At 40.9% G+C, this 26,194-nt stretch overlaps 1 protein-coding gene across 1 annotated transcript in view; it reads right to left on the bottom strand.

The window, feature by feature from the left end:
- Positions 1–5,178: 5,178 nt before the first annotated feature.
- The window catches only part of MAP1B (microtubule associated protein 1B), a 67,390-nt gene continuing 46,374 nt past the window's right edge, over positions 5,179–26,194 (bottom strand). The window contains exons 3-7 of the mRNA XM_074569140.1: positions 23,893–23,975; positions 19,848–19,988; positions 8,916–15,471; positions 6,524–6,762; positions 5,179–5,793 (exon numbers count right to left, since the gene is read on the bottom strand). Coding sequence (XP_074425241.1) covers positions 5,638–5,793; positions 6,524–6,762; positions 8,916–15,471; positions 19,848–19,988; positions 23,893–23,975 — 7,175 coding nt within the window. The 3' untranslated portion in view covers positions 5,179–5,637. The remainder of the gene's footprint in view (positions 5,794–6,523; positions 6,763–8,915; positions 15,472–19,847; positions 19,989–23,892; positions 23,976–26,194) is intronic.

Consider the following 26,194-nt stretch of genomic DNA (forward strand, 5'->3'; position numbering starts at 1 on the left):
ATACTGCATAAGCTGTTTGAATTTGTTCATTAACAACACTAGTGGAAATAAAATTTCTCCTCAGCAGCTGTGTTGAAGAAAGGAAGCAGCAAGCAAAATGCTACAGACCAGGCCCATATCCACAGGTACCATGGGTGGTCTCACCTGTGCAAATCCAGAACTTCACCCTGCAACTGCAGGTGAATAATTTGAGTTGAAGGCTGACCTGTTCTGCTTTGCACAATCATTTTAATATATTCCAAGTTGCATCAGGCTGCTCTACCACAACAGCTCAAAAAACCTTGATGCAAACATAGGCGGGATTCTACTTGAGATATGATTTGCAGCAAGTGGCTTCCCTAGGCAGTTCTTCATTTTTCTCTACTTCGTCACGCTCAGCTCAATTCAAGCCAAGCACAGTGTTTCTTGTTAATGTCATTAGAAGCTACAAATGAAACCTTATACGTTGGAGATGGATAAGGGCCCACAAAAAAGACTGCTGTCTGAGGGCGAAGGAAATCCCACAGGGCCACTGCTTCTCCTGGGAGCGAGCACCCCCTGCTCCCTGCTGCCCCAGCCTTTCCTGCTTTCACGTCACCAGCATCTCTCCCAGCTAAAAGATGTAAGGGCTGACTGCTGCACCTCGCCACAGCAGGCAATGCAGCGGCAAGTGAAGATACAAAGGCAGAAAGCCTGATCTTACAGTGTCCCTTTAACAGCAGTAGAGGAAAAGTCTGATGTTTACAAAGTCAAAAAACTAAACTGAGGGCTCATCTTCCCCAGACGCTCTGTCCCCGCTCACCGGCATTACTGGGCAGCGGTGGTCAGGTGTCCACCAGAGACAAGCTGTGCACTCTTGTTAAACTGCAACAACTTTGGAATAGACCTCTTTTCCAAACCAGGGTGGGCTCATTTGATGTAACTTTATTGGGTATCATCTCTGACACGGGCCCTTCAGTGTGTACCTGCTGAAAATGAGGTGTTTTCTCATGCTGCTGAAGGATACAGAAACAAGAACAAAAAGAAGCCATGTCATGGTACGTCATGGTACATCATGGTAATGTTTTACGCCACAAGAGATAGAAGTGATCTTCCACATTTATTCTTCTAAAAAGAGACTGGTTCTTATCTAGCATTTAAATAGCCATTGATCTTTTGAGAAAAAAACCCATATAGTAGGTAATCATGATTCAAGGAAAGGGAAAACTTAAAAATACGTACATACACAGAGACAAGAAACATGTCAACACCACTTTGCCACTTTTGTATTTTATTGTGGAACTGAGTTTGTTTCCTTTACATCAAATATCCTCAATGGAAGAGGGGATATTGCACACAAATATCATAAAAGCACTACATATTACTTTCACTGGAAACTAATTTTCTACATTAGATATGACTGGATAGAATAGAAGTGATGCAGGATTATAAGACATAATACCATACACAGCTGCAGACTGACACAAACACCATTCAAAACAAGAGAGAGGAGGTGTGTGAGGTGCTTCTCAGCCAGCAACAAGACTGCTTCTTTCCATAATTTGAAAGATAATGGCTGCATGCAAATGCGTGAAAGCATGTTTCAGTTTTCCTCTTTTACCACTGTGATTACAGCCCAGTCTTGAAGAGGTAGCTCCTGCCATCTGGAGCTCCCAGCCAGTCTAGTGCGGAGAAGCTGTTTTGTTAATTCTTTTTTTTTTTTCTTTTTCTTTCTATATTTTTATGCCATTGTTTTATTGAGTTACTTATTTTTTTTAAGATTTTTTGTAAAGTCACAACAAACAGACTTTTTATTTCTTTTAAATAGCAAACATTTTTAAACCAGGTGAATAATATAATTGCATTCTAAGAAATGCTTACCCCTAGTTGCTTTTAGTGTTTTGTTCAATTATTAAGTGAAAAGATGAAAGCTTACAGTTTCTTTCAAGTGTAAATGTTATATTTTTCCCTTTCTACTAAACCCAGACCAAAAAAATTACTATTTCTCTCAAAACATCATTACTGAGGAAGAACCTCTGGCGACATATGAGCAAAGAGAAGAGTATGACAGAAATGTCCCAAATGCACAGTAAGCGCTCTTTGGAGCTAACTTGCTTGTGATGGGAGGGATTGAAAATTCAATTAACAAATTGATTAAATCTTAGTAAATGAGTACTGTAACTCTCCTAAAATGCATAAGCTATCATAGACATTAAAAAATCCCCACATTCATATACATAGTTATCTCCATTCACCACAGTATGTAAAGTAAGTAAAAGAAAAATCAAAAGTAATTTCTGTGAAAAATGGGTTGAAAATAGAAGTCAATGAAGTCAGGCCCACCACAGGACTTTGGAAAAGGCATGCAAGAGAGGCCCTGTCCAAGTTCAGGAGTGAGGTGGGATCCCCATAGTTAGTTCTTCATTGATTTATATGAAGTAGTACAGTAATAGCATAAAGATCATGACTGAGGATGCTGTTATGGGTAATACCATCACTTAAATGGAGTGTCCTTTACACTCAGATATTGAATCTTTATAATTAGAGTAATCAATAACAAACCATGCTCCTAGAAATCTATGCTGGTCAACAGCACTCATCGTTAATGTACACGGTACATTTTGATGACTGTTACACTAAACTAATTGTGTAGTACTAGGACTAGCACAGTTAGATTAGTTCCACAGGCAGGAAAGACATTAAGAGCAAGAGGATTTAATGGAGGAGTTCATCGCCATGTTGCACCCAGGCGCCATTGCCATTTGAAAGGGAATGTGTGGAACGGGCATTACAATGCCTCAGAATAGCCAGACCAGGGTTTTAGTATTTTTGTAGCAGCAAAAAAGCAAATATGCTTTAACATCAGCTGTAACTGTCTAATTATTATTATTTTAAAAGTAAAACAAGTGCTTGAGCCATCATAAACTTGCTTGGGGAGACTTAAGGCTTGATTCCAATTTCATTTACAGTAGGACCAAATGATTGTAACTTCCCTGATGTAGTTAAATTGCTCCTGATTCACAGGAGTAAGTGGCATAAGTGAGATTAGTCTCAGGACCACTGCTGTACTTAAAACAGATTTTCTACCAAAGCAGAGACACAAACCATTTCAGATATTGTCAGAAGATCAGAAAATCTGTTCCCACCCAATAAAAAAGTTTGAAACCTGACCTATATAAGAAAGTAGACAAAGCAGAAAGGATTGTAGAAATATTACAACTACTCTGCCAAACATTTTGCCTATAACTTTGTAGACTATGTATTACAAAAACAATTTTAAGTGAATGATTATGAGCCCAGCAAACATGCTTGTTTTCACAATTCATTTCCATCTGCCTTTTAAGCCACAGTCATTCTGAGTTATTCTTAACGACTTAAAAGGTATAGCAATAAATAAAACAGCATTGCTAGACATACCTAAAAAAAAAGAGAAGACATTAAAAATAAATCGAAATCCCCATAACTGTCAAACAGTAATTCACAGCATTAAATGGGCCTCAGGAGGCCCACATTTAAAGGACCCTAAAGCAGTATAAAAAAACCCTCATAAAAATTAGGTGTGCAAACATATTCCTATTAAACAAAAATATCCTAACAATGTAAAATTGGAATAAATTTTGAAGTAAAGAAAATGAAATGAGATCACAGTTCACTACATTGTGGAACTTAATACCAGCCATAATGGTGAATCACACAGATCAGCATCTGGAGGCCTTTCTGGAGGCCATTCTGGAGGCCTTTACACCTTCTTTAAATTCAGATTTGCAAACCTCTACAATGTAATAAGATTTTTTTAAATCTGGGTAAAACTTCTGAGACTAAAATATCCGAACTGTCAAATCACAGAACAGTGCTGCAGCTCCTCTGCAAGCAGTCTAGAAAAGGAAAGGAAGGGGGAGAGGAAGGAGGAAAGGAATTAGGAAAGGAAAGGAAAAGCAAAAGAAGAGGCAAGGAAAGTGAGAGGAAAGGAAGAAGCAAGAGGAAGAGTAAAAGACAAGGAAATGAGAGGAGAGGGGAGGAGAGGAGGGGAGGAGAGGAGACTTATTTTAGCTTATTGCTTATTATTTTTTCAAGATCTTGTGGGGGTTGAGAATGTAGGTTACACCCTTGTAAGTATTACGCAATCTCCTTTTCAAATTCCATTTTCTATTATCATCAATAGACTAATTTTACCACCAGGGTGCCCTTCCACTCCCCCACCCCCCAAAAGGTACTGGCAGTTGATTATTTTCAATAAATTTTACTTCAATATTCATTCTCACCAGAACCTCAAGCAACATTATTCATCTATCTTACAAAACTACTAAAAAAATTGCCTTCACCAGAAAAATTCTTCTTTGCATTTTCCTGTAAACGGAAATGTTTGTTAAAAGTTCATCTATTAAAAGTTCACGCAGCACTAAAAAAAAGGTTTCTGTACATTTGTTCCCATATTCACCCTTAAATTAAACAAATAAAATAAGGTAAGACAAAGGAAGGTTGAATACTGTACAGGCTCACAGGTAACCTTTTTCATCATTCTGAATGTTTCACCAAGTTTTGTAACTCTGATACTGGACATCACTTCAATCTTGCTTCCACAGTACAAAAGAAGCTTTCCAAAAAATGCTCACCTTGTCTTGTTGAGCTGTCCAGGTGCATCAGTGAAGCGTTCACATAACTAACATACATAATTCATAGCACCAAGCCGTTTGACCAGTCAGATAGGTTTCTAGTACCACACGTGCACGCTCACACTTCTTTACTGGTGTAATTATGATCCTACACAGATGTTTTATAAATTTGCTGTCTCAACATTAAAAAATAAGTGCATCAAGTTTCTTTGTACATTCAAGTCACTTCCTAAGGCAAATTGTCTACTGTATATACTCCCGACCGCTTTGGTATTTTGCTTCAGTTAATCGACAGTGGACATGGGTGTTTAAGCATGTCGACTGGTCATTTCTGGCTGGAGTGAGTGGACTTTCACTGGGAGCATGCCTTAGACCCACAATTCTGCATGTTGAAAGAAAGGTCTCAGACTTCTGGATGGGGTGCAGAATATGTGCATATTTGGCCTATGATTGTTATGGTATGTCAGTATGCAGAGTACAAATTAAAGTGGAAAACTGCTGATGAGCATTTAGGTTGTACATCCCTTCCTAGCCACATTCTGTTTCTTTTTATTTTCCAGCCAACTTAATTTTGTAAAAGAAAAAAAGGATCCCCCTTGCAATAGGCTCAGATTGATACAAATTTAAAGCTTTATTTTCAAGTGAGAGCATAAGCAGAATTCAGTAAGTAATACATCAGTTGCCATGAGACTAATGCAGATCTAATTACTTATTTCTTTCTCCTCCTACTCCTCTCTCTCTTTCTCTCTCTTTTTGTTTCTTTAGAGGGCAAATGCAGAAGTCAGTTGGGGTTGCTAGTACATGGTTTCCAAACGTTCAGTGGAGATGAAACTGTATCTGTATTTTCACAGTAATTTGAACCCTACTATGGGAATACTATTATTTCCCTTAGCAATCAGCAAAGACTGAAAAATATTAGTGACTTGCATCACCATGACACAGTATAGCATTTGGCAGGTATGTAGTTCAGCAGTTGAAATAGATGGGTTGAATTTTTAGAAAAGGTGTTTTCAAACTGAAGAATTTCTGGAAACAAAGTTTAATCTTGTGGTGCACGGTCTCATTCTTACAGTTCAATCTTGCATGCAGGAAAAGATTCATCTTGCATAACAACAGTGCTGCTGCTTGCCAAAACCATGATGTTGAGGTCCTGCTGTTTCTCATGGGTGTCTTGGTACCATTCTCTCATCACTTCTGAGTCATGAGTTGGGATTAGAGTCACCTGCAACACAAAACAGGAGAAGTCCTGAGGAACGGACAATAGAAACAGGTGATAAGAAAAACATCTCTGTAAGAAGCCCCATCCAATCAGTATGTTTCCCTTTTGGAAGGAGTGGGGTTTTATGCAATAAATACTTGAATAAATAAATGGGTGGATAAAATGAAATAAGTAAATATGTAGGTAAAGTAAAATTACTGCAAAGAAGTAGTTTATCAAAATAAAACCTTGGTTTTGTAAGGTGTTGAGATGCAGCTTTCCAGAGAAGTAGCAGTCTGTAGGCTGCACTGATAGCTCTTCAGATTTTGGCCAAAATTTTTGTTTACTTATTTATCGTGATGGAAGGTACATGAAGTTTCCAAGTGTACGTGATTACATATAAACCATGAAACATTCACCTTTCTTTCCTACTTACAAACCACAATGTTTCTAAACTCAGACCATATATGTTATAGCAACAAGACAGAACAGCGAAACGGCCCTGTAAACCAGCTCTCAACTGTTTTATTCACCAGAAACAGGTCAGAAGGGCCAGAAATGGGGGAGCGGCTGCGTGCGATGCAGCTCTGTGCCTCACTCGGGTGTCCTCTCACATCGTCAGTGAAGCGAAGTGCACAGACTGGGGACCCCATTCCCCAGCAGTCGCCATCCACTCCAGAGGCACTCCGGCTTCCCATAGTTGCTTCCCAGAGAAGACTAAACTTCCAGGTAGAGATACTAGTGAGGACCCTACCTGCATGTTACTCTCCCACTGTGCCTTGCCCTCAAGCAGGGAGTCCAGAACAGCCCTGCTTGGCTCATCAGCCGCAGAATCGTTCCCGCTCACGACATAGTAGGATGATCGCACCCTCTTGAAAAACTCAACATCAACGTTCTTGCTGTTGCTGTGGTTGGGAATGTACACCAGATCCAAATACACTGGAGGTCCGGGAGGCACTGCAGTAGCTTTTACGGCCTTAGTATTCCCAGGTCCTTTGGAAATCAAACAACAAAAGAATATATCACAGGTGGGTTAAAAACATGCATTTATTAATTACTGTTATAACAGCTGAGGTGAGATGCGTCCAATTATGGCATTACCCTCCTACGTCTACTGTTACGTTCCAGTTTTGTTGTATCCCAATTATGATTGTAATGGGAGGAAAAACTTGAATAACTGTAACTACATAATACAATAAAACCTCACTACCACATAACCAAAAGTTCACTGAACCCTTCCCAGTAATATACTACTGTTATGCAACAATTAGTATGCAGGGCTGTGATTACTGAATTACCACTCAACAGACGGTGGTGTTATTTTTCAGGTTGAGAAGTACAACTTTTTGAAAGTCTCAGATGTGCACAACTATAAAACCTAGGCTCACGTAAGGTGCCATGCAGATTTGAGGCACTCCTGAGATTTGGGGTATCTGCACACAGCAAGACATGGTAGCTGTTGGTATGCTCAGGCTGCCTTACAGGTGCATCAGGAAGATACTACACGTGAGCAGAAAGAGGGTCAAAGAGGAACTTGGGAGGAAAGAGAAACCTGTAAAGCAATTACTTCAGGGAATGGAGAACAAGTGTTTGTTTGCCTGCTGGATCGTTATTTGTACGCGCAAATTAGCTACTTCTCACAAAAAGTAGCAGGGGGCATGTTTTTGCTGCTGTAAGTAGTATAGTACTTTTTCTAAGAAGAGCTTCAGCGAAAAGGAAGTTCAAAGTTTAAAAATACTATCCAAAAATAGCAGCCTTTGCTACGCACTGGATTATGGTGTGAACTGAAAATCAGGATTCGATTAACAATTTTATCCAGATGATCACCATTTATGTTCTACTAGCCTGCCCATGTTGGTACAGAGGATGAAGTTTCGTGAACGATTATCTGAGCAATACACTCCATCCGGGGTCGCAACTGTAAGGCCAGCAAAGTCCATTACAGTTGTCTAGCATGTTCATCATAAGGCAATATGCCAAATAAGCATCATGATATGATAAGATTTACTGAATTAGAGAGTTTTTACTACTGGTTATGTTATGAAATCTTTTATCATAAAAAATCTGTGATATACCTTTCTGAACTGTGGATACCAACACTGGATAAAATATTAGATGTTACATTTTACGCTTAGATACCATTATCAAATAGAGCCTTGTCTTCTGCTCTAGTGTATACCTGAGAAGTATGCTTTAAGGAAAAAGAATCTCATATAGAGCTAAAGTGCTGGAGAAATGTAAAGCACAAGGACCTATACTGCTGCTTTGAAATGCATCTACTAACAGAGACATGCAAACGATGGTGTAAATAAGGAACAGCGGACCACCTAAAATGGGGAAGCTAAAGACGGTTGAATGCCAGTTTGTTTGTACTGAATCCCAGACCTGCTTCTTGTAAAAAAGCTTTCAACAGAATATCAGTCCTGACAACAGCAAAATCAAAGTATCCCCCATACGCTCTCTAACACGATTTGCCGGAAACAACAGATTAGCAAAATGCCTCCTTCAGTAATCTAATTCATATTTTATTACTACTTAGAATACACAACAGTCATTCAAAATGACATTAACTTTCTGTATGCTTAGTCATCACTGACGGCATAAGACTTTAACCGGATTATGTGATGTACCTGCTCAGTTCACTGAAAGAGCTCTGACTACTGTAATAATTTTTTAAAATACCCCTTTTAAAATTAATCCAGCAAAGTAATAAGAGCATCCAATGGCTGATAGTACCTTTGTCTCCCACAATATTAAATTGCAGTAATTTATGTTAAGAGAATTGTGCTTACTTGTTTCTTAGAATGAATAAAGTGGTTCACTTTGCTGCTGATTTCATTCACCTACAAAAGTGGTACTTTTAATTCTATTAGCTGCTTAACAGCTTAGACAGCTAGTATTAAGTTCTTTATATTTTATGTACTCTCTGAGCAAACTGACACATCAAGTTTCTCAGATTACAAAAGTTAATTTAGTGAATTTCATGCATTTAAATGTGGTCTTTTACACACTGGATTTATACTTAAAACCTGGACTTTCTTTGGGGATTTGCTACAAACCACATCCTCAGCTGATACGAAGGCAAACTAACTTCACTACAAGAACTAAGAAAATCTTAACACTAGGGAAGTGCTACTTATCTTTACCTGTGGTTGCATTCTTTGCTGACTTGGATGTTGTATTTGCTGCATTCTTGGTGTCCTTATCTTTCTCTTCCACTCGAGATTTTGATTGTGGAGAAGATATATTTTTCATTAACTTCTCCACAGACTCCTTCTTTTTTAGAGAAGCTGTTTTGGAAATTTTGTCTAAAGATTCTTTTATTGCTGGCTTTGGTGAAGCCACTTGTTTTGATTTACCATCACTTTTTTTAACAGGAGAAGACGACTTGGTCTTAGTACCCTGCTTTTTTGTCTTTGTCTTTTCTTTGAGGTCTTTCTTCAAAGGTTTACCCAAATTCTGATCAACAGGAAGAGCCTCTGGATCAACCATGGAAACATCAGGGTGCCTAGGGGAAGGGCTCTGATCCTGCAGTGGGACAGGCAGTGGGTCAATGTGTTTGTATGTAATTGTCTTGTCCGTCGGAATGGTTTCTGATTCATCTTCCGAGTCAATGTTAGCATCTGCAGTGATGGAAGGACATTCCTCCGTCTCGGGGGGAACATCTGAATCAGTCTGAGATGGGGCAGACTCGCTTACGGACGTAGGAGGGGTTTCATCGCACTGCCGCCCTTGCTGCTTTCCCCCAGAGGGTGGCTGGGCTCCCCCAGATTGAGTTAATAGCTTCTCTTGATCTTGAGACTGTTCTTCACTTGCAAACCACTCAAGGGGGTTTGGGTTGATAAATGAGGGTGAAAGTTCAGTTTTGGGATGTTTATATTCACAAGAGGACACAAGGCATAAGTCAACATCTTGACGGGATTCTGCTAACGATTTCCCTGGAGTAAAATATGCACTTGCTTCGTAGGAATAGCTAGTGGCTTCAGGTGATCTGGAGGCTCTCCCAGTTGTCTCAAAGGAGTAGTCTGTGGCTTCAGGTGAACTGGAAGCTTTCCCAGTTGCCTCACAGGAGTAAACCATGGCCTCTGGTGACCTGGTGGTTCTCCCAGTTGTCTCATAGGAGTAATCCGTAGTATCAGGTGATCTTGTAGCTTTCGCAATTCTGTCATAGGAATAATCCGAGGCCTCAGGTGATTTGGTGGTTTTCCCAATTATCTCATAGGAATAATCTGTGGCCTCAGGTGATTTGGTGGTTTTCCCTGTTGTCTCATAGGAATAATCTGTGGTCCCAGGGGACCTGGTGGCTTTCCCAGTTGTCTCATAGGAATAATCCATGGCCTCTGGTGACCTGGTGGTTTTGCCTGTCATCTCATAAGAATAATCTGTGGCCTCAGATGACCTCATATTTTTCGCAATTATCTCATAGGAATACTCTGTGGCCTCAGGTGACCTAGTAGTTTTCCCAGTTGTCTCATAGGAATAATCCGTAGTCTGAGGTGATCTAGTAGATTTTCCAACTGCCTCATAGGAGTAGCTAATATCCTCTGGTGACCTGGTTGTTTTCTCTGTGGCCTCATAAGAATAACTAAGTTCTTCTGGTGACCTGCTGCTTTTCTCTGAATCTTCTTTTTCTGGACTGAGTAAAGGTTCTGGACTGTGCTTTGTTAGGGGTTCCTGGTAACCAAATGCTTTGACAGAGGACATTTGCAGTGACAATGAAGGAGTGTGACTAGCTGGCACTGCTTCTGTGATTGCAGAAGGTGAATCTGGAAAACTAGGAGAGTACAAAGGAGAAGATTCCCTTGGAGTTAATGGAGATAGGTCAGACTTCGGTGACAGCTTTTCTCCTAGGCTCTGCACCTTTTCTGAGGTAAAAGAAGAATGTAGTGACATATCTCTGGGTGGAACAGCACCTGAAAAAGTTTCCTCTGGCAGTGGTGAAGTTACCTGGGAAGGTGTATGAGCTGATGAAGTTGATGATGATGCTTCAATTTGAGAAACTGAAATAATTTCTGAAGTATCTTTCTCCTGAGAGTAAGACGACTGCTCCACAGGGGAAATCTTCCGTGCAAAAGTAGGCTCCTGTATATCTGAAGGGCTATAATCTACTTCTGTTGGTCCATTTTCAGATATATGGTGTATACTAGTGCCTACAGTAGGATATTCTGGAGACTGCCTACTAAAGTCCATTGCTAAAGACTGCTCAGGGGACTCTTGACCAAATTCTACTGACATAGTTGACTGCTCAGGAGATCTATGATCATGCACCAACATTCTTGATTTTGCAGTTTTAGGTGAGAAATCTGGTGGAGAAATTGACATGGGCCTTGGGCACTCTTCCTTAGATGGAGACATTTCGGTTTCCTGAAAAGTTGTTGGTGTTTGTACTACTGACACTGAAAGGGAATCATCAACTTCGGTAGAGTGGGGAGATCCAACCTCAGCATGCAAAGAAGGAGATACATCATCAGTAGTTGGTTCTGGAAATGAACTAGTAGCGACAGATGCTGTAGATACAGAAGCTACTCCTTCTATATGGGAATAGGTGTCTTCTGCTATAACTTCATCAACAGGTGTTGCAGACTTGTCAGAAACAGTGCCTTCAGAAATAGACATTTTTGTATCTTCTTTTAAAGAACCAAATTGACTGATATCTATTTGAGTAGGTGAGAGATCACTTGCTAACTTCCTCTCATCCAAGATCAGTGAAGACTGGGAGCTGCTGGGTTCTGTATCTTCCATTTTCCTTTCTAGGCTGAATCCTTCCTTAATTACCATAAACTCCATGCTTTTATCATCTTGTTTTTCTTGGAAAAGGCCCACAGAGCTAGCTTCAGAAGCTGGGCTCATCTGAACAGGTGATTTTTCTTTTTCAGGTTTCCCCCCAGGAGGACTCCTGTAATCTCTGGTGGGAGACTTTAAATCAGCACTCAAAAACGCATCATAAGCGGCCTCTGAACCTATCAGTGGTGGACTCCGTAAAGGTGAGAGAACCTTTTCAATAGGAGATTCTGAATCTGGCACAGGCTCATCCATAGGGCTTATTCTGGGTTTTGCAGATTCATCTTTGACTTCACTGAATTCAAAGCTAACAGGAGCTTCTGTTGACTTCTCACTAGTTTCAGAGGGAAGCTGACTGGACTTTTCATCAGTGGGAGACTGATAATAAGGTGTATGGCCAGCACTACCAGCAGCAGACTGTGAGGGAGATGCTACTTCTAACGTTTTATCTTCAGGGCTTGCACAGTGCTCTTCAGCAACTTCCTGACGCACATCAGGCAATGTAGCAATGGGGACAGGCTCAGATGAGACCTTGATCTCATTGGGAGTGAGTGAAAAGTTCACACTACGTTCACTCAGTGGTGTTTTGGCAACAGGTGATGGAGGGGACAAACTGTCAGCTGGACTCTTGGCTGGGCTACGTTTTCCACCAACATCTTCTTGATGGGGTTCTTTGATTTCTAATTTAGTGGTGCCTTGGATTTCACTTTCTTTTTGCCGGTATACATCTTGGAATGCAGATTTGCAGAATTTGTCTTCCTCTAATGAAGAAGGTGGTGAGATGGTGGAAGCTGAGGCATTATAGTCTTTACCTTCTGTGGCCTCTGTTTTGGATCCTTCAGATAATCCATTAAAAGCATCTGGAAGTGGAGAAAGTTTAGGTCTGCCAAACTCTTGAGAGTACGGTGATGTCTCATACTTGGTAATGTTCACATACTCCTGAGAGGGTGACTCACTTTCCTCGTTGTTAGTTTCATCACTCATGACATCCCGAGGTGTTGACATTTCATCCATCGGGGTTGGTTCACTGGATATTTCGATGGTAGACTGTGTGTAACCCGAAGTAGCAGTGAATTCCTCAGGTTGGTCTTCTCTGTTTTCTTCATCAGAAACAGTGGCTTCACTTTCTGAACCACCAGGTAATGTCTCATCATGGATAGAAGAGGCTGGTTCAACTGCTGGAGACTGAGGTGCTGAGCGTTTTGTTGGTGTAATTATGAGTAGGCCATATTTGTCTTCAACTTCACCAGCTTCTGCAGCTTTGTCTACCACAGCCATGACATAATCTTCTTCAGCTTCTATCTTTTCAGTTTCCTCTTCATCTCTGATGTCCTCTGCTTTGTCTTCCTCCTCTTCAGTCTCTTCAGTTTCTGCCTTTTCTATTGCTTCTTCCCTGTCTTCCTCAGCCCGTTCATCTGATGCCTCATAATCTGCCTTTTCAATATATTTTTCATCTTTAATGTTAGTATCTGCTTCAGCCATTATTTCTTCTGAGCTCTCTTCAATTTTTCTTCCTTCCTCTATATATGTTTTTGTGGTGTCCAGGGGTGTCTTTGCTTCTTCATCTTCACCTCTTTCTTCAGCTTCTTCTGTCTCTGCCTTTTCCTCATAATCTCCTGCTTCAGATGATTCTTCCAAGCCAGTTCCCTCATCTTCAAACTTTTCATTGTCATCAACCCTGTGCTTTTCCACAGGTTCCAATTCTTCAGGTGTTTGTTCACATTCACCCTCAGCCTCTGTGGTAGTTATACCTTCATCAGAGGACTCGGCAGGTCCTTCATTATCTAATTTTTCTTTTTGTACTTCAAAGGCCTCTTTTTGTACTGTGCCAGTGAATTTCAGTTCATCTTCTATAAGTGCAACTTGAGGTTTTGTTTCTTTTATCGTTTCAACTTCTTCAGCTTTCAATTCCTCAAAATCCTTTGTTAAATCCTCTGGTGAAGACATAAGGGATCTCTCCGCTTCAAGTTCCTTTCCACTGGCTGTAATTTCTGCAGCTGCTACTGCTGCAACAGTTGTGGCAGCAACTCCAACTGCTGCAAGGGCAGCTTGGGCTTCACTGACTTTGATCTCCTTCTTCACAGTCTTAATTTTTCCTTTTTCCTTTGGCTTTCCAGCAGGTACTGCTTCTTTTTTAGCAGGTTCCTCCTTCTTTTGTGATTTAGGCTTTGCTGCTGGCTTTTTGGCATCAGACGAAGGAGTAGCTGTCTTCTTTGTTTCTTTAGGAACCTTTTTTATGTCCTTTTTGGCTTCTTTTTCTTCCTTCTTAATTTCCTTCTTCTCTTCTTGTTTAGCTTCTTTTTTAGCTTCCTTTGGTGAAGCTTCTTTCTTCACTTCCTTCTTTGTTTCCTTCTTCTCTTCCTTTTTCACCTCTTTTTTAACTTCTTTCTTGATCTCTTCTTTTTTGGGTTTTTCCTCTTTTTTGATGGGTGTTTTCTCCTCTTTTTTAGAAACCTCTTTCTTTGGTTTTTCTTTTTCCTCTTTCTTTTCTTCAGGTTTTGCTTTGACTTCCTTTTTCACTGACTTCTCCTTTGATGCCTTTAGTTTTATATCTGTACCTTGTTTTTCAGGAGTTTCACATTTTACTATTTGCTCTTCTTTACTTGTTATGTCTTTTTCTGCCACAATAGGTTTGGTCTCTACTTTTACTGGTTTCTCTTTTTTAACTGGAACTTTTTCTTTGCTTTCCAGCTTCTGAGGCTTTTCCAATGCTGGACTAGGCTTTGTGGGCTCTGGTGTTTCTTCTTTAGATTCTTTTCTGACAGGTTTGCTTGGTGGTGTCTTTGCAGCAGGCTTGAGACTCTCCTTGCTGTCTGTTCGTTGTTTCAACTTTGCTTGTTTCACAGCCGGACTAGCAACATTGCCAGTTAGGTCTTTTTGTGTAACCACTGGTTGTTTAAGGAAGTCTAAGTGTTTGAGTTTTTCTAGTCCTTCTAGAATGTTGTATTGAGTGCTGTTTCCAGGAAACAGAACTCGGATTATTTTTTCTGCAGGATTAGCTGGATGCCACACAATCAGGGATGAGACAGAGGTGAAGTAGGATAATGGAATGTCTAGTTCTTGGCCATTTGGTAGCAGGAATTCAGCTTTATCTTTGTTAGTACCACTCCACTGCTGCATAAAATACTGCATCTCTTTGCTATTTTTGACAGGATTAAGCACATACATCTCAAGCTTGCCAACTCCCATTTTCTGAAATAAAATGATGGGGTCAATGGTATTTCCCACATTTCTGAAAAGAGGTTCTGGTTTCATAGACAGTTTATTTAAATACTGGAGAGTAAAACAAGCTTCTTCTACACTCCTTTTCACCCTAAAGCTAGGATCCAGGTTCTTCAGGTTCTCGGGTACATTAAGGAATACAACTCCCAAATCAGGTGAGATCAGATTTTTCATCCAGTCACTGTTAGTAGTAGACCCTTGGGACTGTTCCTCTTCTAGTTCAGCTATTTTTCGCTGAAGCATGCTATTGATTCCTGGCAGGTTGTCATCTCCAATGTGAGTGAGCAGAATGGAATCTACCCTGTCCAAGTGCCGGATAAGTTTCCAAAAGCAAGATTTTCTTTCAGATCCTCCGTTGATAAGCATGTTGAATCCATTCACTGCAAACAATGCAGAGTCCCCTCTTCCCCCTGGGAAAATGTAACAGCAGGGTTTGGAGAGTTTCAAGAAGCCTCCTGAAGCTGGAGGTTCCAAAATGTCAAAAGGTGATGGCACTTCTACTGATTCTGACAGATACTCTGTGAATTCAGACAGTCCTTCCATTTCAGGCAGTATGGAAGCTGAATTGAGTTTAATGTTAATGAAGTCTTGAAGGTTGTGTCTGTCAAGGTTGGAATTTTTCCAGTCTCCTTCCTCAGGGCAGAAAAGAGTTAGACTGGCTTTGTTGGCAGGGTGTGTGGTGCTCAGTAATTCACCAATCTAGGGTTGTAAAACAAAAACACAAGAAGATGAATGTAAATTAAATTTTTAATGACAATTAATGTCAGAACATGATATTTCCTGATAAGATAGATAAAACCCTTTTCATTCACTTCTGCACTGGTGAGTACCCATCCTAGAAGCTAAAGGAACCTGGAAACACGATTAGTTTACTACTGCATTTTTTTTAAATACAAAGAAGGATTCGTTTTTTGACCTTATTCCTGGTCCCTATTGCCCAAAGGATGACAGTACCGCAAGATTCCCCCTTCCCACCTCCACCTTTTACAGGAGGATGGTACAAGCTTTTTTATTGAGAGGGTATGAGAACTACGAGGCTAACGCCACCGGAGCCACCACTGTATCTAACATTGGCTCATGAGTGTCCCTGCTGCCCGAGTCCATCCAGAAGAGACAGCCAAATATCTAAGGGACAAAGCACATCCTCTTCACAGGCAGAGAGTAACTGCAACCCAGAGGAGGTCAGCATCTTCCCAAGGGCAGCCACCTTCCTCACCCCTTCTGTCATGTCATATTCCACCATACCATCGTTACTGCAGTTCTTTCTGCAGGCTGGCTCCCAAAAAGCCAGCACCACTTCCAGATTAGCCTGACTGACTGCAGGAGAGTTTTTCAGAACACAAAGAAATGAGTTATTGCTTCAGAAATGCAAACAGATACAAGTTTCATATTTCTGAGACTGTGAGGTACAGGGCTAAAGAAAAAGCCAGAAAAGAAGTGTTGGGGTTAAAAATGCTCTTGTCATTATTTTGATTTTAAACTCATGAACCACAAAAGTTGAAATTTAGAATAACTCCATTAATTTTGACAGTATTTGATAACATGCTAGTACCAAAACCATCTGCTAAAATAAAGGCACGGAAAAAAAGTTGTTCTGTGCCACAATATGAAAAACTTGTTCTGTTCCAGCCTGAACTAAAAAGACAATATTTGATGGTCCCAGATTAGTAGACAAACAAACATTAAAGAGTATGACATATTTTATACCTGCCCCCAGTTCCACAGATACTTTGAGCTTTTTTTTTTTGTTTTTACTGGTAATTAGATTAAACATAACCCATTTCTGTTCTACTTGCTCTTAACAAAGAGACCACCAAATTATGTAAACTTATTCTTTAAAGAAATAATTCAGACATAAAATGTCCGTGCAAAATATGCCAACACAGCAACAGGCAAAATACAACAGTCTTCTTTGCAGAGATTCAATTCAGTTGTCAGTTTGAGCTATAAGAACAGTTTTCATAAAGATGATATAGATTATGCTACAGCTGAATAATTTGAAAGTCCTGGACCACAAGCTGAATCAGCAGAAGAAATGAATATATAAAAAATTAATGATGTTTGACTGCAGTAGATCTCTTTGGGCCTCTGTGTGTGTATGTCTCACTTCCTTTGTGTTACATAATTTATTTTCAGCATTTACCAAAAATAAAACTCAACAAAGATGCAGTGGCTGTTATCCAAACAAAAATAATCTAACCAATACCTAAATAAAGCAGAAAATAAGTATTTTCTATCTTCCTTTGTCAGTCTTACTTGGTATCTAAACCACGTGACATGAGCATAAATAAATCTCACCCATATGTCAGACAGCTTTGTCTGAAAAGGAGCAAATTAAAAACAAAGCAAAACAAAATAAAAGGAGGGAAGGCTGAAAAGGATAAAAGATAAAGCAAATAGGAGAACCATTTCTGTTGCATATTGCAGAAATAAGAAAGACTACACAGACTACAGCTCCGAAATGGATTTAGGATCTCAAGGATACTCCTTATGCTGTGTCTCTGGTCAGGGTTGAAAACATATTATTAGGGAGAGACAAAAGTAGTAAAAGATCACTTCCTCTGCATGAATAAATCCAAGCCTGTAGCACACATAAGGAGATAAGGAGTACAGACTCTTTCTCATGTAGGGCCAATTTTCTGGCTAGATAAAAAAATCAGACAGCAATACACTGGGCTAAAGAATATATACTGGGCCAAGTTTTGGGGTTAGTCCTCTCCAATTTATGTTATACCATATTTGGATTTCTGCTTCATACTCCTAAATTCTGACTTTCTATGCTACTAAAAGTTGGCATGCATAATGCAGACAGCGTTAAGCCACTGGTATCACAGGCCATTGAAAAGCTGGAGAAAAATTATTCCAGACATAGATTATATCTGTTAGGAATAGCAAGTTCAGGAAAGCCCCAGAAAAGGCCTCAATGGATTTGCATTTCAAATGGTGATCCCAAGGATATCAGCAGTTCCACTGCTTACGCTATTTCATAACAGAGAGATGTAACTGCTCCTTCTCTTCTCTGGATCCAAAGTCACTCTGGGAGCAAACAAACGTATTTGTGAACCTGATCATCTTTTCAAGCACTGAGAGATATCTGTTGAGGAATCCTCAAGTTTTAAACATGTCACAGCTGGTGGAGGCAAACAGCAAGTTGGCTGCTCAGAGAAAACACAAGATTGTTTCCTACCCTGGACCACAAAGGCAAAAAGAGAGGTTTTCCTCTGCTAACTGTGCTTGCAGAGGCAGTGGGATGGGACATCTTCAGTCTTCTGGCACAGCAGAGGTTGAAAACACCACTTTTAGGCATCGCCTGCAGGGAGTTCCGCAGGCTACAGGTGGATTTCTGAGTTAGACTTCCCAAGAGTATCCCCCAAAGGGCATTTACTTATTTGTAAGCACACCCCATGACCAGTTCAGGTTTGGTGCAGTGAAGAAAAATGGGCAGAGGGCAGAAACACCGACTCTACATAGTACTCATCAAACCTTACATAGTTATAGAATCACAGAATCGTTTAGGCTGGAAAAGACTCTTGAGATCATTGAGTTCAACCTAAACCTAACACTGCCAAGGTACAAGGTCAGGACAGCACAGGAATTCTTTCTTCTGATCAACACTTAGAAAACCGCTAACCACTTATTTTCTAGGTACTTTTTCTAACCTTTTTTCCTAGTTCTTTTTTCTAACCTTTTTTACAATTTGTAGACCACCTAAAAATTTCCCGGTAACGGGACCCCTTAAAACACGTCGCATACACAGACTGCAGTACGGCAAATGTGATTTTTCTTTGCTTTTGTGAAATCTTGTAGAAGCAGTGAAAGCCCAAGGCTTCAGAAACAATAGGCTGAAAGCCAACACTTTCAAAGAGTCACGCTGGCTGTCTGGTGAGCTTGCTGCCAGCTGCGGGGATGAGCCAAGTGAGCCCTACTCATAGGCCACGGGAGTATGCTCTACAGGCCCACCACTGCGGCAATCCCTTGGCAGCTGTAACTCATGTCCAACCACCATCCCTCCGCTTTCCAGCCAACAATTTCACTTCCTAACACTAACAGTAGGATTTGCCCCTAGTTTTGCCTGTAGTCAGAAAGTAATTATGTGTCACTAATTAGCCCAAGATGCAAGGAGCTCAGGTTTGCAATTTCATAGAAAAGTAACTCTGCGAACTGTCGGTGAGTTTTAGGCATCACGCATGTTTCAGAGAGCAGGAAAACAGCTCTCTGCCCAACCCTACAACAAAGAGGCTTCGAGAATGAGATCAAATGAATACAATAAGGTCATGCCGGAGCTCATGCAAACTTTGCTTTTTCAGCGCTGAACTGTCAAATCTCACTCCACTGACATGCTCCTAACTAATTTTGGAAACTAAGTTCCTAGGGATGCAGCCATATAGTTTACTTAAATATATACTTTACACAGCAGCCAAATTAAGTGTGACAGCCTGTTTACTATGGGTTCCTGCCCTATGGGAGCTTTCAGACACAGTACATTAAGCAAGACAGCAAAATAACAAGTCATGAAACAAATGGCATTAAATACTGGTATACTTCATACTTATCATTTTGGCACACAGAAATCACAAGATGTATAGATTTCACTGGCCAAATTTTAAAAATTACTATAAAGAAGCCAAGCAAGTAGGCAGTGCAAAAAACTACAGCTATTCCAACAGACAGCTTCTGCCTTATTTAATGTCACCTATTATTTAGCTACTACCAGGCAAGAACCTGGTGTCAAGATCAATTTGACTGCTTTCTATGTGCACCTTAGATAAACAACCTCTATGTTTTACACACAGCGGTATCTTCTTACATGGTCAAAAGGTTCCTTGATTTTCTGTTCCTGGAAGTTACAATTTAATTCTCCAAACTAAAATTTAATTCTTTTGTTAAGCAATTTACATCAAGTCGAAAGTAAATTAAATAAACATTTTGAAAGAAAGCCTATAATGAAGAGTAAAGAGTATAAGCATCATAAGCATCAGGCTGCTAACTCCAACAACACAGAGGGCCATTTTTAGTCTTCTAGAAAGCTCTGCCAGCCCATAAACAAAGCATGGAAGACACTTTTCCGAACACACCTCTTGATCCGTGAAGATCTCAATGAAGTTCTGGAAGGAAAAGGATCCTGACTGAAGAATGAGTTCTCCTGTGTTTTCAAAGCACTGCCCAGTTAGTACAAGGAGCTTGTGTCTTGCAGCGTCTGTGATCATCAAGCGGACCTAGAGTGAAGGAGAGGAACACATCAGTAATGGGACCTACCATGTGCTTCAATATTCTGCTGAAAATGTGCAGTTTATCTCTCCTAACGTAAAACATATTTTGCACCAGGGTCTCCCAGGACTGTCGAAACATTATCAAGTTATAGTGTGTTTACAAAAGACAATAAGAAAGGTGCAAAAGGGAAAAAAGGAGGGAAAAGAAGCAATTAGAGAGGAGGTCTGATGAACAAACCAAACTAATGACATGGAAAAAAGACCAAAGAGCAGAGCAGAATAAAATTTGAATGAAAAAATAATATTTTCAATGAACAAGTTTATTCATTGCATAACTCTTGGTGAATTTTAGTAGCACTGTATCAAGACAGTCTTAGCAAACTGTGTCCCAGGTGCTAATGAGGGACAACTGCGTGTGTCAGACTCAGTTTTTGGAAGGCTGTACAGCATTACTTCCCACTTAAGTTGTGAAAACGTCACTGAAAAGTAATGGCCACAAATCGCACATAAAAGTGTCATATTTAGATTGTCTTTCCATTATAACCTGGATCATCTAGAAAGTTAGGAGACGATTCTTCTTCACCTTAATCATAAACTTGAACTTCAAGTGCTCAGAGTCACACTCACCATTTAAATCTCATGATGTCACTAACTATGGACACTGTAAGTTCTTAACATGTGCAAGCCCAAGACTTTCTTCAATGTATAGTAGTAAATTAAGTGGATGCCTGATAGCACAAATGAGCTTGCTACTGAGAAATAACCTTCTTCTGCATTTCGAAATAACTCTTAACTACTTTAAAGTAGAAGCTCATTCTACTTTACTTGACCCTGACTACAGCTACTAATAATTGCTGTTTCCCCCGCGGGGGAGATTTGCTTGCATGCTAAAAGAAATCCACGTATTCAGTATATGTCTGTTGGTTAGATTCAACTGAAATTTAAGAACAAAACTAAATAAAATCTTTGTAAGGTTCTGTAAATTTTTCACTAACACTTCAGAAGTCTTGTCCAACACCAAAAAAAAATCAATTCAGCCTAAGGTAAGGTATGAATTTCAAATGCACTAATTCCTCTGTTTAAGGAGGAATTAAGTTAAACCAGAATAGTGATTTCAGAACAAGGCTATCCACATATTAAACTAAATGAGCAGAGTCCATCTGGAAAAATTCCACATGATATTGCATCCAAGCTCCATCTCCATGGAGATGACATAATCACCTCAGCTTTCCTAGCAAGCTATTCCTTCCATTTTTTATATTGATTTTTAAGCCATCAGTTGTTCTAAGTAACTCCTGCTCACACCAGGGAGGCTGAGCCAGGAAGGCTCGGCCTGAATCTCTGCTGAACAACTTGTGTTTTCAGTGCAAGTAGAAAAGAAGCACTGATGAGTACGTATCTGAAAAAAGGTCCCAATTCTACCATATTTTCATTATTATTTTATTAAATAAGTGACCCTGGTGCTGAGCTGCAGAAAGTTCCTTTAAATAAATGCAGGGCTAATGCTGGTCTGTCACTAACTGCACTAAATAATTATAAATTCAGCAATATCTTTTCTGGATCGAGTGCACCTATTCCTATTTCAGACAAAAATATAGATAAGTGCAGCCGCTGTCTCATGTATGTCACTCAGAACTTGTCTGTTTTAGCTGTATTAGAACCATAAAAGAACTGGCTGCTTCTTCTGTGTTTTCTCTGGGGGCTGGCAGCAGTGCTGGGCAGTCTGCCAACTTATGTGTAAACTCACCCAGTTTTCCAACAGCAAAATTATTTCCCAACTTGTGAATCACTGATATGTGACTGTCATATAATTCCCCCTCAACCTATTTTATTAATTGATTATGAAATAGGTTCTGCAGAGCTATCAAACTATGGCAAGGAGGAAGGTAAACACTTGCAGATTACAGAGCGTAATGTATGAATACATGTGAAAGACCTTTGAGAGACACATAAATTCTGTGTCTGTGTATAATCAAGGCTTCCTGAAGGACTACCAGTCTCCGGATTTCAAGACCACTCCATTTCAGAAGAAATACTGCAAGGTGATAATTCTGTTCAGCTTTACCCTTGGCTGAAGTCCCGAATGGTTTGAATGAAGTGAAGAGCAAGACGTAGCCTCAGTCAAAACAGCGGTAAAGACGGAGTGTGAACAGGGACAGGAGCATTGACAGATCAACATTTTCCCAGACTTTTGGTACAGTTGAAGAGCATCAGAGCAACAGAGCAACTTCCTTCCTTAAGAAGGAAGTAATCATTGATGGGGGTTTCAGAAACTTGTTTTCTTTGGGAAACTACAGACTGTCTCCCTTTGGGTCTCTCTCTTCTGGGAGGTACTTTGGCATTTGACAGAACACGACAGGAGCTTGGGGAAGAGCCATGCTCAGACTACCACCAGTACAACTACTACCAGCCAGATTAGCAGATATTTCTTTTAATATCATTTTCCTTTGTTTTTCCTGAATGGATAGATTCAAATTCCGCTTCTAGTGAAGTCAGAGCTCCATGCCATATCACTGTCCCCCCAGACAGAATCTGGAAATCTCTTCATATATGAAACTAATTTTTCTATTTGCCATAATGAACAGAGCATCTCTATTCCAACCTCTGATTTAATTCTGCTGCCTCTTTTTATCGTCTTTTTCTGGCTTGCGTCCAGTCAGAGTCTTGCTTGGTCAGCCAAGGTAAACCTCAGCTTGTTAACTTCTGGCTGTGACCAGTCTGGCAAGATGAAAGCGAAGAAAAGATTGCCTCCCTCAGTCTAGTGAGAGGGAATTAACAGTAACCTAGCCAAACATTTTCCAGAGCCAAAGGAGTAAAGCCAGGGTTCAGAAGTCATTAATGGGCCTCAGACCGTGTTCTTCCATGTGGTCATCTATCACAGGTACGATGAGAAACGGTGACAGAAACGGCATTTCCCTACTTTCAGCAGTTCCTTTTGCTCTCCCTCCCCTCCCCTCCCCTCCCCATTATAACTTTTTACTCTGAATGTCTGAGTCTATTAAGAGCTGCTACCCATTGTTTTAACCCATAGTTTTTTAGTGAAAGACCTGCCATTAACTAAGGTGACTTACTTATTTAAACTTTTACAACTTCAGAAATTTAATTTGTTTCAGAGTCCTTCCTCCTGTGTGCATTTAATATGACTTAAGGTGGTAATAAAATACATTTTTCACTAGGTACCAAAAGTAGAGTCACTTCATTTCCCAGCAGAAATGATACTCTCAATGCTTCCCAGCACAGGCTAGCAATGCAATTATCTCTATTTTTCCAACCTTCAGTCTCAGTAGCTAAATTCGTCAATTTTATCTTTGAGCTACATGCTCAGTTCTTTGACTCTAGCGAGTTCATGAGGAATTGGTAGTCCTCTTCTGGCCAACTGTCCAGAGCCCATTGATCATGTCACATGCTTTTTGAAGGAATTCTTCTCAAAGACCTAAATTTGTCTCAGGGCACCTTCAGACACTTTTTTTTTAAAATGTATAAAATAGACATCCAGAGCTACCAAACAATGGAGGAGCAGAAGAAAAGCAGATGCAGTTTCACCACAGCTGCCTCCACTTCACCAAGAAGGGAATTTGGCGCATTATGAGAAAAGAAGTGCTGAGATCAGAGATGTGTTTCTGTCATATGCCTCTGATGTTTTGTCAGGAGTCTGGGAAACCAGGGAGAAAATCAAGGGATGGCTGATATTTTTCATGATATTTGCTCCTAACCTGTCCTTTCATCCACAGTTCGGATCTGCTCTTAGTGTGCTAAGATGCTGAAAGACAGTATTGGGGTTTGTTAGTCACTAAGCTGGAAAGCAGTAACTGATATTCAAGATTCATCTCAACTATGCTGCTTCACTTCTCCCATCCTGTCCACTTAATGGAGCTTTTGTGACACCTCCAGTGAAGTATTTTTGGCTTACCTCAGTACTAACTGCTTCATCTGAGGGATTGATCAGGACTACTGTTTCTAAGATGTCACTTCTGTGGTGAAGAATCTTCTGACCTGCAAGCACAGAGAGAAAAAAAAAAAACAGAGAAGAAATTAAATTCAAACAGCACGCTTTAAACCACCACTTTCCATGAGCTTGTTGCGCGTCCCACTGTGCGACAGCTCTCTGGTCACCCAGAGCAGCACACACCAGCCACAGCAACTGCCATGCTGCCCATCTCTTCAGAAACATGTGGTCCTGTGGGCAAGAAACACCGCTCCAGAAAATTCAAGGTAATGAAAACAAACTGGCAACAGCGCCAGGTCCTGTCCCTTCCCCCTGGCTGGAGGAGCCCCTGCAGCTCACCCTGGTCTCACAGAGTTGGGGCGCAACAGGGACTGGAGCTGAGAATCTGGCCCTGTATTTTTGTGAACGTATCTACATCACAGACACAGCTGAGATTACACAGTCCCCACAGGACTGTCACAGGCCTGTAACATGCCCAGGTGGTTTTAAATGAGCTTTTCCAGGAACTATTAGTGGCTTAGCCACAGCAGCAGAAAAGTCAGCATGGTCTGAGAACTTCTCCAGCAAGAAGCAGTGAATACTTGGACTGTATGCTGCCACTGCCCACCACGGCTAACGAGCACAATTTGTGAGACAAGCAAAGGAGCACAGGGGTGTCCCTGCTGCCCGCCACCACCAGCACTGTCCCACGTGGGACTGGTGTGCTCCCTGTCACCCACCATGGGAGCACCCTCGAGCCAGGCAGTGCCGCATGCAGACCCCAGGTCCCCGGCCGTACCAGATGAACCAGGTGACAGCTGGGACCCACCCTACTTCCAGCCTTCTACCTAGCCTTCCAGCCTACTACCTCCCCTTCCAGCCTTTCTGCTAATAGTGATTAACATTGGGACACTGGGAGAAATTCCCTACGGGGATGGTCGGACACTTGCCGCGCTGCCCTGCTTCATCTTCCTCCTGCTTACAAAAACCGTAGCAAGCAATGTTAGGCAACAAGAGCGAACGGGCGTACAAATAACAGCTAGCTCCTGAATGAGTAACGTCTGGGCAAGTTTGGAGCAGCCTCGCAGCCTGCTGGCTTTCATAGTTAGTAGTTAGTCTGTCTCTGTATTTAATAGTGATATTCATCTGACTGGGAGTGGATGCCAGAAAAACACAACAGGACTCTTGACATTTCTATTATTTTTTTTTCTTATGTTAATTGGCAAGTTCTTATCAGGGTCTCTTTCTGTGAGAACTGCAGTGAGATTAATTAGCAGCTGTATTGTCATTCAGAAATCCAGACTGGTAATTAGTCAAAAAAACCCAGAAGAGCTGTCTCTTCCGAGCAAACGGCTCGGCGCAATATTAACCAATTAAAATAATTAATTGTGCTTAAAAGGAAGTACGAGCAACAGAGAACAAGTCACCTATTTGCCAACTGAGAAAAAACTCCCCTGTAAAGTGGCGTAAAATAATGAGGCGGAGAATGGCCCCACTGAAAGGAGCTCTGCATTCCTGAGAGCCCCCGGCGGCGTGGGGCGGCCTGCGAGGGCGAGCAGCCAGCCTTTCCCACACCCCCAGCTCGGGGCAGGCTGGGTTCCCCCCCCAGCAAGCCAGTGATGCCCTTTTCTTCCTCCTCCTCCTCCTCCTCCTCCTCCTTGCCCACCAAGCTCGCAATGTGCTGCGCCTTCTGCTGCTGTGCTGGAGAAGCTCTGCATTTCTAAGCATAAGTTTACAATCACGTGATAGAAAGCGAAGGAGAAGGAAAAAAAATAAAATGTTCTCAAGTAAAACTGTGAGATGCAGTTGCCTTTTACTGTCTTGTGCGTGACAGTGCCTAGAGACTTGTGGATAATAATCTAATTCGTTTGAAGAAACCTAGTTTCCTTAACATATATTCTTTTTGCTACACTTCCTTGAAAGAAGGAGACTGACTGTGTATTACAAAAGGGGAGGAGGTCTCCCTCTGCAGCATCCAGTTCTGGCATTACCCTTTGTAATTCAATTCATTTTTATAGCTCTCTTCCTTCCCTAACAGGAATGCATATACAAGGCTATATTCATCCAGATCGCTCTGTTACCACAGAATGTGCTCTGTGATCTGGTACTTTATTCAGACTGCAGATTTCCCTCAAATAAAGAGATTAGGCAGATTTTATTGAATATAGTCTTTACTGTTTGTAAGGAAACAAAAGAAATCATCACCCTTAAGCTGCCACAGAAATTTCTCGCTTAATAGTTGGAGACACAGAGCACAAACTCTGCTTCAGGCCAGAGTAAGCCCCAT

This window comes from Larus michahellis, chromosome Z (assembly GCF_964199755.1).
Source record: "Larus michahellis chromosome Z, bLarMic1.1, whole genome shotgun sequence".
Lineage (NCBI taxonomy): Eukaryota > Metazoa > Chordata > Aves > Charadriiformes > Laridae > Larus > Larus michahellis.